Genomic DNA, 17714 nt, shown 5'->3' on the forward strand with positions numbered 1-17714 from the left:
GTATTTATTCTAACATTCCAAACCTCTGAGCAGCCTCAAACAGCTGGGGCTTTTTTTCTTTTTTTTTATTTTTCCAAAACCTGTCAAAGATATATTTCCTCCTTTTCCCCCAACAGGGAATTTTTTTCCTACCAAATTAATACTGGCCAAAAGACAAAATGGTGATTTTTTTTGCCCTGGACCAAAGCGTACTATCTGCTCCATCTCATCTAAATGCCAACTTAACAGGGGGCTTTTGCAACGTACCTTGCAGAAGAGAAGATTGCTAGGGTCCTCAGGGAGCCGCAAGCAATTCTCCAGTATTTGGAAGACCCTTACCTAAACATTCAGGTTTTGAAGTCACAGCATTCTTACTTAAAACAGTACTATTTCTGGTGACTTCTAAGAGTTTCAAATGTTTTTTGGAAGTTTCAAATATTTACTATTAGTAATTCTCTGTTTGAGATGAGGCAACTGGATTAGCTCTAAGTGTAGTAGTACTTGCTATTAAAGATCAAGACCACAAAAAACGATCCCAATAACATTTTTTTAACACTCAAATGTTTTGCATTTATTAAATGTAGGAGAGTGGCAAACTGCACACAGCATGTCTGAAGTAACATAACATTTGTATTGGCAATCACTTGATTTGTACGACCTAATTCATTATTCATATCATTGCCAGTTATTTTGTGACTATTTAACATGAGGGTCATTTGAAGGTAATATTACCAAGTGTTCCTTCCACCCACTGGAGTTTATGCATATTAGCCGTTTTCTTTCATCTTTGCTATTATATTTATTCCTATTTTATTACATCTGTGTACCATACCCTTTCCCATGACTTTCTTAAATGCCTTTTAAATTTTTTTTTTTAAATTCCTGGGTTTATTTTTCACAGCTTCTGGTATATTACAGTGATCCTTGGCCATATGTCTAGGTGTGCATGAGAACTGGGATATGGCTTCTTGCATTGCAAGAAGAAAATTGGCTCTGCTGATGGTATAAACAGCTGATTCACAAAGGCTGATTTTTGCTACTCTGTGACTATGGGCTAGAAACAGACATGGGACAACAATGGAGTATGTTCAATCAGAAAGATGAAAAATTATGTTATCAAACTTCTTGCACTCAAGCTTATTCCACTGTACCACAACAGTTACACATTTCAGCAATTAAATAATTAATAATGCTGACATCTAAGGGAGTGTTAACACAATTGATGGTAGAAAACAAATAGAAATTCTCCTGTGTTTTCATTTGACAAGAAAGAGAAGGAGTAGAATGATTAAAGACTTGAATGAGTTATGAACCGGACTTGGAGTGCAAATATAGGCATTACACCCAAAGTTCTCCGTTGTGCTCTGCAGATGTGCTGGATGTGTGGGAAACATCCCCGCCAGTTTGTCTTGGTGGGTTGCCTGGTGAGCAGTCGCTGTCTCCCAAGGAAGTACTTTGAAACTTTCACAGTAAAGCCTTAAGGGGGTTGCTGGTTTGATAGGATGAAATGAAAAAAGGTAACGCAAGTATTCATTCATGGGGAATTTCACTATACAGGGTAGGTTGAATTTGCTTTTGTACTGAAGGGCATTTTGTCTCATTTTACAGAAAACTGAAAGCAGTGGTGATCAGAAAAGATGACATACTGGCACAAAATCTGAACAGATGAGTACAAAAGCAGAATGAGAATAAGGAGTTTGAACATCAGCTGGACTGGGTAAATTGTAAAGAGGAAAATGGCAACTTCAGCTTTAGCAGCAGTGGTAGTCCTACATTCATGCAGAGTACAAATCTTGAACATAAATCTAATAAAAACTAGCCTGTCAATTCAGACTAACGATGTCAGCGGGATTTAATTTAAAAGTCATCTGAATAGATACATTCCAACCTAAGTTCAAGATAAGTACTTTTTCCCTTAGTGACTTTGTTCTTTCAAATAATTTGTTTTTCTGTAGTTAGGATCGCAATGAGTGCCTCACTGTCCACAGTTTCTTCAAGGAGGAAGAAAGGACGAAGTGGTGTAAGCATACATGTTTGGGAGGAGGCAGAGACAGAAAATAAAGAAATTTTAAGTGCTGATGGCTTCTCAAAAAGACAGGTAGAAATACAGCAGCAATTTCCCACCACCTCTTCACTGCAAGTAGTGAGTGTGGAGGCAAAACCAGTCAGGAGTGGGAAAACTACAAGGGTGAATAGGAGGAAGAGTTGAGCAGATGAGCCAAAGAAGAAGAATGACAGGAAGGTGAAGAAGATAGGAGTGTGTGAGTGGTCTAGTGAGGGGTGAGCAAAGCTGCACTAAGTAGTCAGGTTGTGCAGTGTTGGTATCTTCAGCACATCATCACCAGGTCCTCAAGATTTCCTTGAGGACGAGCATAACTCAGCAGCGGCTAAGTGACAGAATACAGGCCTTGGCAGTTTACTACTGAAGCTTTTTAACAAATTGAGGGCTAGTGAAGTGCACCATGTGTGCATTTCTGATTTTAGCACCAGCACAAATTTCAGTTAATCAGGTATTTTTTCAAACCCTAGGTTTATTCAAAGTTTCTTATCTACTGTACATCTGTACTCGTAATGTTTGCTTTTGTTTCAGACAGGTGAAAAGGCCTGTTGGTGTTGACGAGTTGGAAAACAAGCCGAAGTTTAATAGGTTTTGCACTTAGCCCTACCAGAAGCGGGGGGAAACAAAGCGTTTTATTCATTCGTGGTCAGAGACCAGGGCAGTGGGCCCCGGGCAGGGACCCTCACCCGGCCACCACAGCCAAATGGTCACAACGCCTCATCACTTTCACCTCCCTGCACAGTCGTTAGCTTGGCCCTCGCACAGGCTTCACCCATCTCGTGCTGTTTCGCCCCATACATTTTTGGGTAGGCAGGCACCACACGCCCCTCGCAGCCCCTTGAGGGTGCAGTATCCGAGCCCACACATGCGCCCGGCGGCTAACGCTGCCCCGCCCCCGCCCCGCCCCGCCCCCACGCGCAGGCGCGCGGCGGAGCGCGCGAAAATCCCAAACCGGCGGCGCGAGCAGGGCGTCGGGGTAAGGCCGTGGGGATGGGGCGGAGCCGAGGGCCGGTGAGGGACGGGGCGCAGGGCGCGGGTCCCCGTTCCTTCTCCCGGAACGGGGGACTCCACCGCGGCGGCGGGGCCCTTCCCACTGACTGAAAGGGGGGGCGGTGTTTCCTGTCCCGCCCCCGGTGGCCTCGCCTCGGTGGTGGTCGCAGGCGCCCGGCGGAGGGTTAGCGCATGCGCGGGTGTGCGGGCGGCAGTCGGGGTCCTGCTGAGGAGGGGGCGTGTGGGGGCGGCCGGCTCCGCAGCCGCCGCCCCCGGCCGGGGGGCGCTCCCCGCCGCAGCTGGCGGCAATGAACCGGCCGAGGGGCCCGGTGCCAGCACCGAGGGGTCGGGGCGAGCCGCCCCGGCTCCCCCCGGAACGCTCTTCCGTGCCCGCAGGGGCCGTGCTCGGTGTGCGAGGCCGTGCCGCCGCGGTGCCTCGTCCCCGCCTATAGGCCGGGGGGAGGCCGCTGTGCGGTGCTTCCCCAAGCAAGGGCTGAGCCTTCCGGTGAGAACGCCGGTCAGGCAGCGGGTTGCGGGAGGTGGAATGGCCCGTGGTAGAGGAAGGTTCCTGGAGCGCATGCGCGTCCCAGGTAACAGCTGGTGCTTGGTTGCAAGTGAAAACACTTGGAAAAAAAAAAAAGACTTGGCACATCTGCGCTCTCTGCATCTTGCTCTTCCTCTTCATTCTAGGAACTCGGGAAAGTGAGCGATAAAATGTCATTTTGTGAAATGTGTACAAGGTCAGTGCGGCTGTAATACCTGGATACCTCCCTAGATCGTTCACAGAGAGAGGGAGTGGAAAGTTTACAGCTTTGTTTCTGACTCAGCAGATGTGCCAACTTTTGTTCTGTGCAGTCTGACACTTCTGGACATCTGCTCTAGAGGAGGAACTTCCACACAGTATGCTTTTTTAGTATACTGTCAGATTGTGTAGCTGTCCTTCTATTTAAACCAAAGTTTAGGGAAGACCAATGCCTTGTAAGTGTTGGGAGAAGTTCCCATTTTTATTTTTGGTATTGGTTCACAAATGTAAGTAGTTAACTAGTTTACGCTCTCAAAATCTTAACAAATCATCATTTTTGATGTGGAAGAATAACTAAAAAGGGGTTAATGGTTATAGCTCTATATCACAGTGAAGAATCGTTTCGGTAGAATTTGTGGGACAGGCCTTTGAAAACCAGGAGAATACTAAGAATTTGGGATTTTTTTCCAGTATGTAATTTTAAGGACCTAAAGATCTTTTTTTTTTTGTTCCCCTGAGTGCAAACTCTATGAATCTCTTTTGAAAAAGGAAAGCTTTCCTGTCTGCAGCCGCTAAACGAAGTAACATTCAATTTAGATTCAGAGTTAGATGGATTATCTACAGTGTTACTTGTTTTTATCTTCATCTTCCCTTCTTTGCTCAAGGTTCAAAAATTGTGTCATAAGAGTTCATCATCATATGACATTTGAAGCAGAAATTGAAGTTATCAAACTACATTGTGAGCTACTGACAGGCCTACGGGCATCTCTCTGTTGAATCTTGGCATTGCTCAAAAGCCCTCTTACTTGTTACTTGTCCTTTTTCCCCTCCCTGTTGCAGTCTCTCTTTCCTATGTGGCTGTTTGTTCACCACTGCCATCTCTTGGACAGAAGCAGGCCTGCTGAATGGCTGTGATGGTTGTCCTCCACTGATGGGTTTGTAAAGAGAATGTAAACGCTGCTATACTGCTAATCTTGTCCCTCAGTGGAGCCTTGGCCTTAGAGAACATGGCAGCAGGAAAGTATGAGTCGGGCACAGATCCTGAAGGTTGTCTTTTCACTGAGAGGCATGGATCAAGTGTTGATAAGAATTTCGTGGTTTTTGTCTTAGTTTCCTCAGGTAATGATATCTGTGTGATACCACAGATCCTTCCTGTCTTTGGCTGCTAAGAATTGAACACGTTAGTCAATATTAACCAAGTTTGGAAGCAGGGTAAAGGTTTGAAGATAATTCAATTCCTATGTATTTTCTAGAAATTGAGGGCAGGGTCAAAGATAGAGACACTCGTTCCACATTTTGTTTGGCAGTAGTCCTCCATCTACTCAGCACATGCAAATGAGCCAACTGGGTGGTATGCGCACTAATTGAGCCATAGGATACCCTGGCTAAAAGAGTTGTGGTTTTAAGGGTGATGTTATGGAGAGTTAAAGCAACAAAGGATACCAATCTGAAGGCAGTACATGCAGTTGTTCTCCTGTTAATGGAGCAGCCTTGTGCACTCAATGTACTTTTAAACCATTATTTCTTTTCTTTCTTTTCCCCTAAACCATATGTTTCAGTATACTGACATACAGCTGTGAAGGTGCTGTTTGTTTAACAAAGATATAATTCAAAAGGTGGGTGAAGGATCTTGTGAAGGATGAAGGATGGGTGAAACAATTTCTTCCTGAAACAATAATTCAGAAAATCTTAGAGTCCTTTGATATACATAGAATGGTTTTTCATATTTACAGGAAGATGCATATATTGGATGAGATTAATGACAAATAAAAATCTTCAGTCTTGACTTATCAGAATTTTGTCTGTGAATATGGCATATTTTGTGCCAGCTGAACTAAAAAATGTGCAAAAGTATGCCAGGTTGTAAAGATCTTATTGCATGTACAAACACTAGAACAGCTTTCAAAAATCAAGCTAAATCTTGGATTAAACAATTTTAATTTTCATCAAGTAGGGTATTCCCAGACTGAATTTTCTGGTTAATGCTATCATAAATTACTGTCATTATTATTAATGTTGCTAAAATGAAGTCAGGATAATGCTTATTAAAAATCTGTATTTTCTTTCATGTAGCTTTGGAATTAAAAAATCCTTTGTGTCTTGAAATTCGGTTGCAAATCCCACCAACTTCTGAGACCACTTTAGGACCACATAGCTACTTTGTGGGTTACAGCAATGTAGAATATGTTAAATAATTTTTCCTTTGTGATGGCTAATAACTTTGTGGGTATTGCAAAAGTATTTAAAAATTAGTAAGACTTAGTCGTGCTACAGAAATAATATTGAAATAATATTGATTTTTAGATGGCTATGGCAAATAGCTTGTGACAATTCAGAGTTGAACACTCTATCCCTAGTACAAAAATATACTCTTTTTTTAGTATTAATCATGAACTAACTAAACCTAAATTAATAATAAATAAATCATAAAGATAAATCTGTAGGAAAGCGATGCCATGAGTTACGTTTTCATAAACATAACTAGTCATGAATTTTACAGATATTATTGGACACAATCTAAAGACAGATGACTTGCTTAAGTGTAATCTGCACAGCATCAGTTATGGTAATGTTGGAAAACGAAGTCCATGTGGCTCCTGCAGCACAGTAACTTTGTTAATATTTGACAAGAATAAATTCTTTTTACCTGCAAGTGGAGCGAATCTGATATTATCAGATATGTATTTTTAGTTTGATTAAAAAAAAAAAGTAAAAGAAGTACACTCTACCGTTAAACATTAAAATTAGCAAAGTACTAATCAGGCTCCTGTAGAGGTACAGTAGAACAGGCCTTGGAAACTTAAATGACTTCTTTAGTGTCACGTGTGGGATGTGTCAGGAGTGAGAATCAGACTTCTAGATTTCTGACTCCTGAGGCCAAACTGCAAGGCTGTCCTTCCTCCCTGCTAGAAGATTCACTAGACATGTTTGTTTTATAAATCTTGATTGACTATGTGACAGTATTGAAATATTCCGAACAGTGACTGTAATAACGTATCATAATATACAAGTAGATTGACATATGTGAATGTCCAAGGAGAAGAGGACAAGAGACATACCACTAGCTAATACTATTTTCCTATGCTGTACATTAAAAGTTCTCATCTATCATCAGCTGACGCAAATTCATAAGGAACTCCCTTCCCATAGAATATCAGAAATATATAGCTTTAATATCATGCCAAGGGTGGTATTGCTAAATTGTGAGTGTTTTTTCCTGAACAGATGTGATAAAATTTTTACTGCCAAGTCACAGGATCCACTATTAGCACACTAGAAAGTACATGCTCATAGAATATGTAGGAATAATTGTGACTGAGAATTCCCCAAATCAGTGCCTCATTGCTTTGAATGCCAGTGCTCTGACTCCAATCTAAATGCTCACATAGCTAATTCTTGCTGCAGTATGAGTTTGACTGAGTGAATCACTGAAAGCCTTTGCTTTAGATGTTTCTGAGGAAACTTATCTCTTCTTGTTTGCAAAGAATGAATAGACTGATTTAATGCCTGTGAATAGCATGAAACCTTGTCAATGGACTCCAGGGACAAGTGTCTGTGGGACTGTGTTAAAATAATGTACAACAAAAAGGTGTAAATGTTGATGTGGATGTCATTAAGTTATTCTTATTCTTCTGAATAATACATTTTGCTTTTTCTGTCAGGTGTACTTAGTCCCATAAATACATCTTTATTCAGAAGATTTTATTCTGTGGCTGTATCTGGGTCTGAGTAGTCAGGGAGAGAGGGGAGAAAAGTATGAGATGCTTTGATAAGTGGGGCTTTTTTATGTTGAAGAGAAATGCATTCTTCCATTTGCAACTTGCCTTCATTTTGTGTGGCCAATGTGAATGCTTTCCACAGAATTTCAGTAGCCTCAGCTGATGTTAGAATAAACATGTATCGTTTTTACTTACACATATTATGCTGTCACTACAGTTCATACAAAGGTGTCTGTATAATAAAACTTGGGAAGAAAATACTTTCCCATGATTGTTGTGTGGTCATTTTCTTTTTGGTGGAATATTGCCCTTCACCGTTGCATAAACCAGTGTGTCATGCTTGAGGAGCTTAGGTTGAATAACAGGAAATCCTTGAGAAGCAGTGTTGTCTAATGGGCTAGAACATATGAGATTTGTGTCTTTTATCTCTTTGTCGTTTGTTTCCTCAGTGACTTCGGATAAGTCATTTTCTGTTTGTGCTTCTGTTTCCTTACTCCTATGTAGAAATGCTTTAACTGTAGAGCTGAAGAATTTCAATGAAAGGTATGGGCTTCATTACTATAGTCAATACTAGAGATTCTTAAACGGTTCTAGAGATTTTCAGAGAAAAGGAATTCACTTGGTATGAGCAAGACAACACATTACACTGTATGAACAGCTCTGGGTATCAATACCATAGGCAGTATGGACCAGGTATTGTCTTATATCTGTGTCTTATATCTTGAATTTAGCATAGTTGGATGGCTATTAAAGAAGCAAAATTGTTGGAAGCATGAAGCCCATTAGTGTTAACTTACACTTTAATTGAAGAAAGAAAGGCTAGTAATTCTCTATGTCTAAATAGATTGTGTTCCTGTCTTCTGCCTCACCCCCTCCTCCCTTTTATTTTTTTAAATGGTGAAACAAAGGTGAATATTTTTGGACCGTGCTACCCATTTGCAGAATCTACCTCACAGCTTAGTTGGAGGAAGATGATATTCTAGGTTTGCTATGTAGATCGTGCAAGACAAAGTATGTAAGTTTTTGCTTTACTGAGGAAATACATTGAAAGGACACGTACTTCACTGACCCATCTCTACAAGATTAACAAGATGTGTACCTGTTTGTGCTCCATTCACCATGCCCAGTATGTAATTTCTAGCTTCTGCTGTATTTTGTCATATATTGTTTTTACCTTTCTGTGGCAGATCTCTGTGTACTGATGGGAGGTAAGAAATTCAGATATGGAAGAACAAGCAAGGAGTTAAAGGGTGAGCGAGAAGCCCCCTGTTTCTTTCAAGTCTGGCTTTTGTTTTGGAAGGCATCTTGATCTGCTTAATGTCAGTGTGCACTGGTCATATCTGGGATTTGCTTTATTGCCTTGAAACAAATTTCCATTTTGTATATGCCTCTGATTCCCTGCCTTGTGGTACAGACAGCTTTATGTGGGCCTTGCTGGATTTTGATCTGGCTAGTCCTGACATTGAAATCCTTTTAAATTAGGGCATCGTATGGTGTGGTACAGAACCTTCTGCCAGAGATGCAAATGTACTTCACCTCATTGTCTGTTTTGTCCTCTTAACTTCAAAAAATCAATACTTGTGGTGTTGGAGTCTTAATAACTAACTTGGTGTGTTTCTTGCAGGAGCGATTTCCAGCAGCTTGTGATCACACTTTGTATTCAGTTTAGGCCTAGAAACATAGTCATCCATTCTGTGGGCTTGTAATTGCATTTTTTGGATATGGAAGTGATAAATAATTGCCTTGTTGTCCTGTTAAGGTTCATTATAGAAAGGTAACAAATAACATCTGTAAAATTCAGCAGTATCTCTCCTAAAACTCTTTTGCTATTCCCTTGGGCAAAAGATAAGAGTTAGATGGATATGCTGAGATGTTATTTCTGCCTTTCCCATTAAATAAGGTTTTATTCTTAGCTGCTTGAGATGGGGTAGGTCAGAAGGAAGATCTGCTGCGATACAAGCCTGCCATCAGAATCAGAAAGTTTTAAAACTAATTTTTGTGTTAAGTGGTTGCTGTTATCAGGGAAAGCTAATAAATAGTATTTTTTTGGTCATGATGCTTATAGCCTGATGAATGGGAAGGAGAAGGCCTTATTATGAACATATAGTCCTTTTGGGGGGAGAGGGAGGTGTTGTGTCTCTGGAGTGCTCTAGAAAGTGAGATCTTGTATGAATCCCATCAATGCATGCTTCCTCAGGTCATTGAGTCTTCTCCAGTCCCGCAGGGCAACCGAATGCAGCTAGAAACATAATTTTGCTGTTAGTGATGTTACTCAGGTTAATCCTGTGCAAGAGGTTTAGTACCTATGCTGTCCATGAAAGTAGCCCTGTTAGTGGCCAGAGTCCCCTGAAGATGAAAATTGGGCTCTTTTTCCAGTGAGACCTGATAATGTAATTCAGAAGGTAGAGCTGACAAATTTTTAAAATACTAATTATTGGACTAAATAGCGGAAACAAATACAGAGGAGCAAAATAGAGGAGTTAATTACTTTATCTAGAAGAATTGTTAGTCTAAATGGTGAATTATAATGCCACCCATATGCTTGACAGCTATTTAGATTACCAGATTTAGTGTGCTGCTTAGCCAGTGTTCACAGAATCACAGAATCTCAGGTTGGAAGGGACCTCAGGGATCATCTAGTCCAACCTTTCTAGGAAGAGCGGAGTCTAAACAAGATGGCCCAGCACCCTGTCCAGATGACTCTTAAAGGTGTCCAACGTGGCCGAGTCAACCACTTCCCTGGGGAGATTATTCCAATGGTTGACTGTCCTCAATGTGAAAAATTTCCCTCTTGTGTCTAATCAGAATCTCCCCAAGAGCAACTTGTGTCCATTCCCCCTTGTCCTCTCCATGGGACTCCTGGTAAAAAGGGAGTGTCCATCTTCTTTGTAGCTACCCCTTAAGTACTGGTACATGGTGATGAGATCCCCTCTAAGCCTCCTTTTCTCAAGGCTGAACAAACCCAGTTCTCCCAGCCTGTCCTTATATGGCAGCTTCCCAGTCCTTTGATCATCTTGGTGGCCCTTCTCTGGACCCCTTCCAGACTGTCCACATCCTTTTTGTATAGCAGGGACCAGAACTGTAGACAGTATTCCAGGTGTGGCCTGACAATCGCTGAGTAGAGCAGGATAATGACTTCTTTATCTCTGCTGGCGATGCCCTTTTTGATGCAACCCAGCATCCTGTTGGCCTTCTTGGCCGCAGCAGCACACTGTTCGCTCATGTTGAGCTTCCTGTCCACCAGGACCCCCAGGTCCTTTTCCACAGAGCTGCTCTCCAGCCAGGTGGATCCCAGTCTGTACTGCATTCCTGGATTATGTTTTCCCAGGTGCATGATCTTACACTTTTCCTTGTTGAACTTCATAAGGTTCTTGCTGGCCCACTCTTCCAGCCTATCCAGATCTCCCTGCAAAGCAGCTCTTCTTTCTGGAGTGTCTACTTCTGTTGGTTCCTTTCTTTTGGCAAAACTCTGTTCTTTGGTCTTATTTCCAGAGGAAGATATATTTGTATGCAATTAGTTTTAATTTGGAAAGTCTGCATATAGACAGGCAGTTTTCTATAATAGTGGTTTGTTGTTGCTGTAAAATATCTGTGGATGGAGGCCCAAAGAGGAATAGGCCTACTTGCTCTTACCTTGAAAAGTTATTAAATATAAAAATCAGAACTAATCAACACTGGATGTAAGCATGCTGTCCGCAATCAATATGGAAGTTGCTCTCTAGATTATTCTTGGCTGCTGGGCTGCCAGTAAGGTGAAATTATACTTAATACCAACCTATAAACCAGCCTGTGAACCTATTTTCTCAACAATGGACACTGAAAAGTAAGATGCTAGGAATAAATAATACATATTTTTAATTTTCACATAGTCTTTACTACTCTTGGGCCTTTCTGAAGTTTCTAAAAAAATTATTCACTTTTTTCCTAATAAACTTTTTCTAATTTTGTCTGGGAGACGTGGGCTAGTGATAAGTTTCCTTTAAAGTAGGAAATAAATCATGTTTGATTTTACTGCCTAACTAAGTATATATTACACTTTCTTTTTGGTCTTGGCAAGTAAAAGGAGAGTTGTCATGGTGAAGATTAAAAATATGCTTGTGGGGACAAGGTGAAAGAACCTAATAGACATTTGATGTAGAGAAATAATAAATTGAGAAAATAGTATCTGTGTTCTGGATAACTGCTACCTTTTTTTTCTCTTGTCATAACCTCAAAATATCATCCATTAGATAGTAAATTTGTGACATGATTGTCATCATCTTTGAAACATGGAAACAGTAAGTTAATGGTCTTCTGCTCTATTGGTGTATCAACCGTACTCTATAATAATCGAGTTAAGGGGGGTTAATCAAGGAGTCAGAATCCTGGTATCTTTCGCTTATATAATATACTGAAGTGCTTACCTAATATCTAGCCTCCTGATTCCTAGTGTTAGTGTCCTAATATCTATTAGAGTAATAAACATGCACGAAAGGACTGTTCTACTGCTTTTGTAAGTATTAACAGTCCTAAAAGTAGCTTGGAATTTGGAATGTATGTTTATGTGTTCTGTTAGCTCAATGGTGACCTGTTCTGCTTGGGGCCTTTGGACCCTGATGTCATTTAAGTATTTTAACTGTTTTCTTGTTTTGTTTTTTTCCTCACAAGCTGAGGTTGGTGATGGGCAAGATTTGAGAGAGGAGGTGGAGTAATCGAAAGTGAAGTGTTGATTAGGAGTGTGCAGCTACTTATCACTGGTAGAAATAAAAGTATACAATAAGAGCTTTATATCTTGAATGCAAGTTTTGATCACATTTATTTGGAATGCTGTGACATAAGGCAATATTGTGCCTGAATGGTATTGTGTCTCAAAGATCCTTCTCCTTGAAATGTTTTTATTTATTTAAAAGTAACAGCTGAATTTATAAGATTAAAGACAAACAAATTAATAAAAGGTTAGTGGTAATTTTTGGCAATCTATTAAAGCCAGATTTGGGGACGCTGAAAGCTATGGAAGTTTGTTACTGAATTTTCCATGATTGACAGAAATTCTTCCTGAGGACCTCTAATGTTTTAGCATCCACATATTCCCTTTTTATTATAGCTGAGTCCTGAGTTTCAGGATTTGTAATAATAAGGAAGTTACTTATCTTTCACTTGATTAGTTCTCTTTTTATGGTTTTACTTTAAAATATTTCTACAAATCAAGAGAAAAAAATCTTCATTGTTTTACTGTTTTACATATTGAATGCACAAATATTTCATTTTCAGACTCTTGATAAGGAGATAGTTGTGAGAATTTTTCAGAAAACTTTGTATAGTATTCAGGTATGGCCTAAGATGGAAGGCTGTGGCAGTTGAGGTGTTTGTGTGTGTGTGCGTTCTGTAGGATGTAGCAGTAACTCTGTTGTTCGGTGAAGTGCCCTGGTATACTGTAGGGCTTTGCCTCAAGATGTGGTAACAAAAGTTACTGACTGAAGTGTTACATTTCAGACACTAATCCAGATAGCTCACTTGACAGAATAAAGCTAATCCATTCCTTGTTAGAAATGCTGCCTTCAGTTTCTGAAAGATACAAGTACCCTCATGCCTGAGCTCCACAGGGTTCCCTGTGCTTGAAAGTACAAGCCCAGGAGGGTTTGACTGGGGGGTTCTGAGAGAGGAGGACTATTTCTTCCCCTTCTTTCTAGAGTAAAGGATATTTTAAGGCAATTCACGGTAAATCCAGCTTCTGATTTTCTCATATTGTGGAGTAAATAGTCATAAATAAGAAGCAGTCTTTGATTTGGCAGCTGCAATAAAAGGAGACCCAGCTAAATGAAGAGAGTGGAAATGAACCTGAAAGAGACTTTAGGAATATGCTTGGCAGTATGACAACTCAAATTATTAATCAAGTCTTTATTATCTATAATTTCTTCTAATATGTTCTGGGTCTTACTGGGATCTGAACATTTAAATTATATTTAATTACAAATAGTTTTATATTTCTCTTGTTAATAAACTACATATCCTGTGGCAGTTTTTGAGATACAATCTGTGTGTCAGGCTTGGTGTGTTATGTTTTCTTTTTATGTTATTTACATATTCAGTGATTTTACTGTATGCTTTCCAGTAATGTTGAGGTGAAGAGAAGAGTAAGCTATATTAATAAAATTGTTCTTTTCAGGACTAGATGCTGTAGTTAAAATAAACAACCAATATAACTATCTCATTGGAGGCTTCTGAAGAACACAAACATATAAGTACAGTTTAAAAAAATCATGCTATTGCAAACAGAACAGATACTTGGGAAATTTTTTTCTAGTTTTCTTTTAGTGTGGCATAAGCAGTGTTGTGATGCAGCAAAACGTTAGTGCATATTGGATTAAGCATGTTCTTGATCAATATGAATTGAAGTGCATACTAAGTGCTAAACAAGGGCCAATGGCCTATATGAACACTGCAGCAATTCTTGGAAATGTCACTTTAATATACTCTTCTGTAAATCTCAGGATGTGTTTTATAACAGTATGATTTAAGGGTATCCCAAAACGGATAATAGCAATATTTTTAGCACTTGCAGATTTTTTTTGTGATGATAATTTTTGAAAATTTACATTGCAGGGGGGTTGGACTTAAATGACCTTTAAAGGTCCCTTCCAACCCAAACTATGCTATGATTCAGCTCCTAACAGTCACTGTAAGGTATTCTGCTACCATTGAATTGGCAAGAGTAGTTCTTGTATAAAGCTTTACATAAGTGCTCAACCTTGCCTCCTGCCCCCAAAAAGAGTGCAAACAAAGATTGTTATTCATGTCACTCTTAATGGTTTATTTTCAATTTTTTTTCAGTGTATATAACACAGTTTATTACAGATATGCACTGTGAATTACCTGTTGTTTTAGTCATATAGATCACTTGCTCCTTATTTCTGATATTAGAGTATTTTGAGCAGTTTCAGAAAATTAATTGTACAGGGAAACACATTTATTTGTCACTTAATCCACTTTAGAAATGGGATGGAAAACTGACTTCTCCATTTTTGCCTGTAAGCTTATCCATGAATGAGCATTAGACTGCAGCTATAATTTCTGACCTCTCTTTTAGAAGACGGACATAAAATGATGTGAAAGGAGCAAGTTGAGTATTGGTCTTTCTGAAGATAGGCTCTGAACTCTAGAATGTATAGGTGTGTTTTTTTGGTTCAAGTCCTTTGCTTATACTTTCATACTACAAGACAACTGTGGAAAATATACTGCATTTCAGCTGAGGATTTTCAATAGCGCTGAACACAGAAGTGCTTTGTTTTCTCAGTGAAGGAAAGACAGGTTTATTTATGTGGCTAGTACAAGTCTGTTCACGGCAGTGTGCTTTGCTCATATCCACGATACCCAGGACAGGTATCTTAAGGGAATTAACTATCAGAAACTGTAAAAAAATGCATAGTTGCAGTTAGTAACATATAGTATAGATATACTTCTAAGATTTCCTTTCTTTTATGATTTGTGCTGACATCCTCCTTGACTTTTTTTTTTTGTATTTAAACAAGAATGTACATCAGTCTTTGACAGTTTTTTCGATAAGGCAATGGCTCTTGACCAGCCAAGATGTTGCTAAGAAACCTCTCTGGACCAGCAATCCAGATTAGCTGTAGTTTAGCTATAATTAAGAAGGGAGATAGAAGACCTTTCTTATTGTGGAGCTGGGATTTCAGACTTCTGGAAAAAGACCTTCCTCACCCTGTAATGGCTGTGCCATTCTGCGTACTGGAATAGTAGTCACAGGTGCCTGGCATAGAAGAAAAGCCTGCCTGATTTGCTCTGATTTCCTCTGTTCCTTGAATTCTCTGTTAATACATAGTGAACTCCTGTGACTGGCCACAAAATGCTGGTCTTCATGGTCCCCCTTCCCCCCCCTTCCCCCCCTCCTTTTCCTTCTTTTTCTTAAACTTTTAGGAGCCATTTTGTTAAGGGACTTATTCTTCAGTTACTCAGGAGGATTAATCTTACCTGCAAACATCAAACAGGCACATTAATTTACTCAAATCTGTACATTCAGTTCCTGGCTTTAATTTGTTCTTAAAGTCTTTGTTATGTCCCAGTGATGATGAGAGTGTTTGATGGCTAATTGCTGCTGGGTGTTTGACCTATGTCATTTCAGAGAGCTGTGGTGATGAAGCCTTTTAGCCTGTTTTTGATATGCAGAGGATCAGTAAGATCTTGGCAGTGTACAGGTTTGTTAGAGTTCTGTTGACAGCAACAGTTGCAGGTAAAAATGGGAGTGTAATAAAGAACACAAAAGCATTGGCATTGCTAACATTACTTTGAACATGTTTAGGGCAAATATGCATTGAACTCTGGCAAGCCAGCAGCTTTACTTTACTTTTTTTTTTTTTTGCTGGACAGGATCCAAAGTGAAATAATAGTTGTGGTTCACTATGGGGTATTTATTTATTTATTCATTACTTGTAGAGATTAATTTGAAGATCATTAATAAACTTGTTTTTTGACTGGCTCAGATTAGGATGCTATATAAGTGAAGTGATTTTAAGGGTTAGCTTTATAAAGCAAACTTGATTCGCAAGGCAGCTGCTCAGGTTCAGGTTTATTTTTTTTGGTGATGAATATTCACTGATTTCTGTTGCTTCCATGAGTGTCTGAATGTCTCCAAGTGGGCAACAGTTCATTTCTGAAAACTGCCACCACGTTTGTGTTAATTGACAGTTGTCTTTACAGTCTTGACAGAAAGAACAATGATTGAATGGCTGCAAGAGCTCGTTTGCTGTTTCAGCCTATGAGGTGTTTCTTTCAGAGAGATTTAAAGGTTGGTGTAGTGCCTGCTGTGCTATTCTCTGTCCTTCTGCCAACGAAAAATATAATAGCAAAGCAGAAAAAAACGTGTGGGGTTATTTTGGGGTGTCTTTTACTGGGGCAATTCGGTTAGATTTTAACAGTCTGGCTTGGCAATAATGTTCATCTCTCAAAGACCCAGTTTTTACTGCGAAGTATGCCATTGGATATAGATGATATATGATACAGCTTTTATTCAGAACAGAGTTATATGTAAAGCTGCATGTGATCTTAGTTTGTCCTCTACTTTTTGTAATAATACAAAGAAAACCAGCTGAAATACTAAACTTTTTAGTTTTCTTTAAGGTGAATATTCTGTTTGCACTTAAAACTAATGGTCATTTACAAATGTAGAACTTAAAACAAGCAAAGGCCCCCTAACTCCTTTCGTTTTGATTGAGCCTTATTTTAATGCTTTCATTTATCTTGAAACAGGTATTTTTCAGTTTTTCATCAGGCAAAACTTTCTAAATAAATGCATACACATTATTATAATATACTTTGAGTGAAATACTGGTGATGACAAATTCAGATAATAAAAGCCTGAGACACAGCTGGGTGGTACATTCCAAGGTAATTTACCGATTACTGTGCCCCCTTTGCTACTTTGTCACAATGGGGTTATTATTTTACCCTCTTACTACTACAAAGAAAATTGGCACCCTTATGAGGTGTAAATACAAAGACACCCCTCACGCCCCCCTTTACATGTGAACACAAAAAGAGTTAACAGAAATCCTTCTTCCCATATTCTTTCTTAGTTTGAAGCCAGTGTTGCCTGATGTGGACTTATAATCTTTTTTTTCAGTATTGTGGAATGGCCCAGGACACTACAGTGCCCAAACTAAACTTTGAGTATTGGTTGGATAAAGCTATTGAATGGGGTCAAACCACCACATTGGAATCCCAGAAGAATGTGTGCCTTCACTTGCCCCAGCTCCAGGAGTTTCTACATCAGGTTTATGAAACTTTAAAATATATGGTAAGTGACATTAAAAGGAAGACTGACCTGTTCTAAAGACACCCTCAGAAACCGTCTGTACCCTGTTTTGACAAAAACAGAAGCTAACAGTAGCAAAGAGGTTTGTGTTATTGACCTAATGTATTGCTGGATCAGAGAGGCAAATTGGGGAAATAGTCACAGGTAATGCAACCAGGAGTGTGCTTCCTATTTCCCTGATTTATTGTGAAAGGAGCTTTTTCTTCTTGATTGGTTGTTGTTATGTGAGATTTCCCAGCCAATGCTCTAGCCTCTTTAAAAAACTCTTTAAAATAAACAAAAATTTGATTCTGGTTGTCAGGTCATAAATTGGATTATTTAAAGACCTTAACATGCAAAACTGTAACTGATCCTTTAAATCTTAGAGAGTCTGTTGACACGTTAACCCCACCGTTGTGGCACACTTAGTGAATTCTA

At 39.5% G+C, this 17714-nt stretch overlaps 1 protein-coding gene across 2 annotated transcripts in view; it reads left to right on the forward strand.

Moving 5' to 3' along the window:
- Positions 1 to 2942: 2942 nt before the first annotated feature.
- The window catches only part of FANCC (FA complementation group C), an 88118-nt gene continuing 73346 nt past the window's right edge, over positions 2943 to 17714 (forward strand). Inside the window, exons 1-2 of one of the 2 annotated variants that reach the window (XM_075078404.1) lie at positions 2943 to 3014; positions 17106 to 17279. In XM_075078404.1, coding sequence (XP_074934505.1) covers positions 17115 to 17279 — 165 coding nt within the window. In that variant the 5' untranslated portion in view covers positions 2943 to 3014; positions 17106 to 17114. Of the gene's footprint in view, positions 3015 to 3527; positions 3619 to 17105; positions 17280 to 17714 lie in introns of those variants that run through there. The other variant, XM_075078405.1, reaches the window with a different exon arrangement.

Source organism: Phalacrocorax aristotelis, chromosome Z (assembly GCF_949628215.1).
Source record: "Phalacrocorax aristotelis chromosome Z, bGulAri2.1, whole genome shotgun sequence".
Lineage (NCBI taxonomy): Eukaryota > Metazoa > Chordata > Aves > Suliformes > Phalacrocoracidae > Phalacrocorax > Phalacrocorax aristotelis.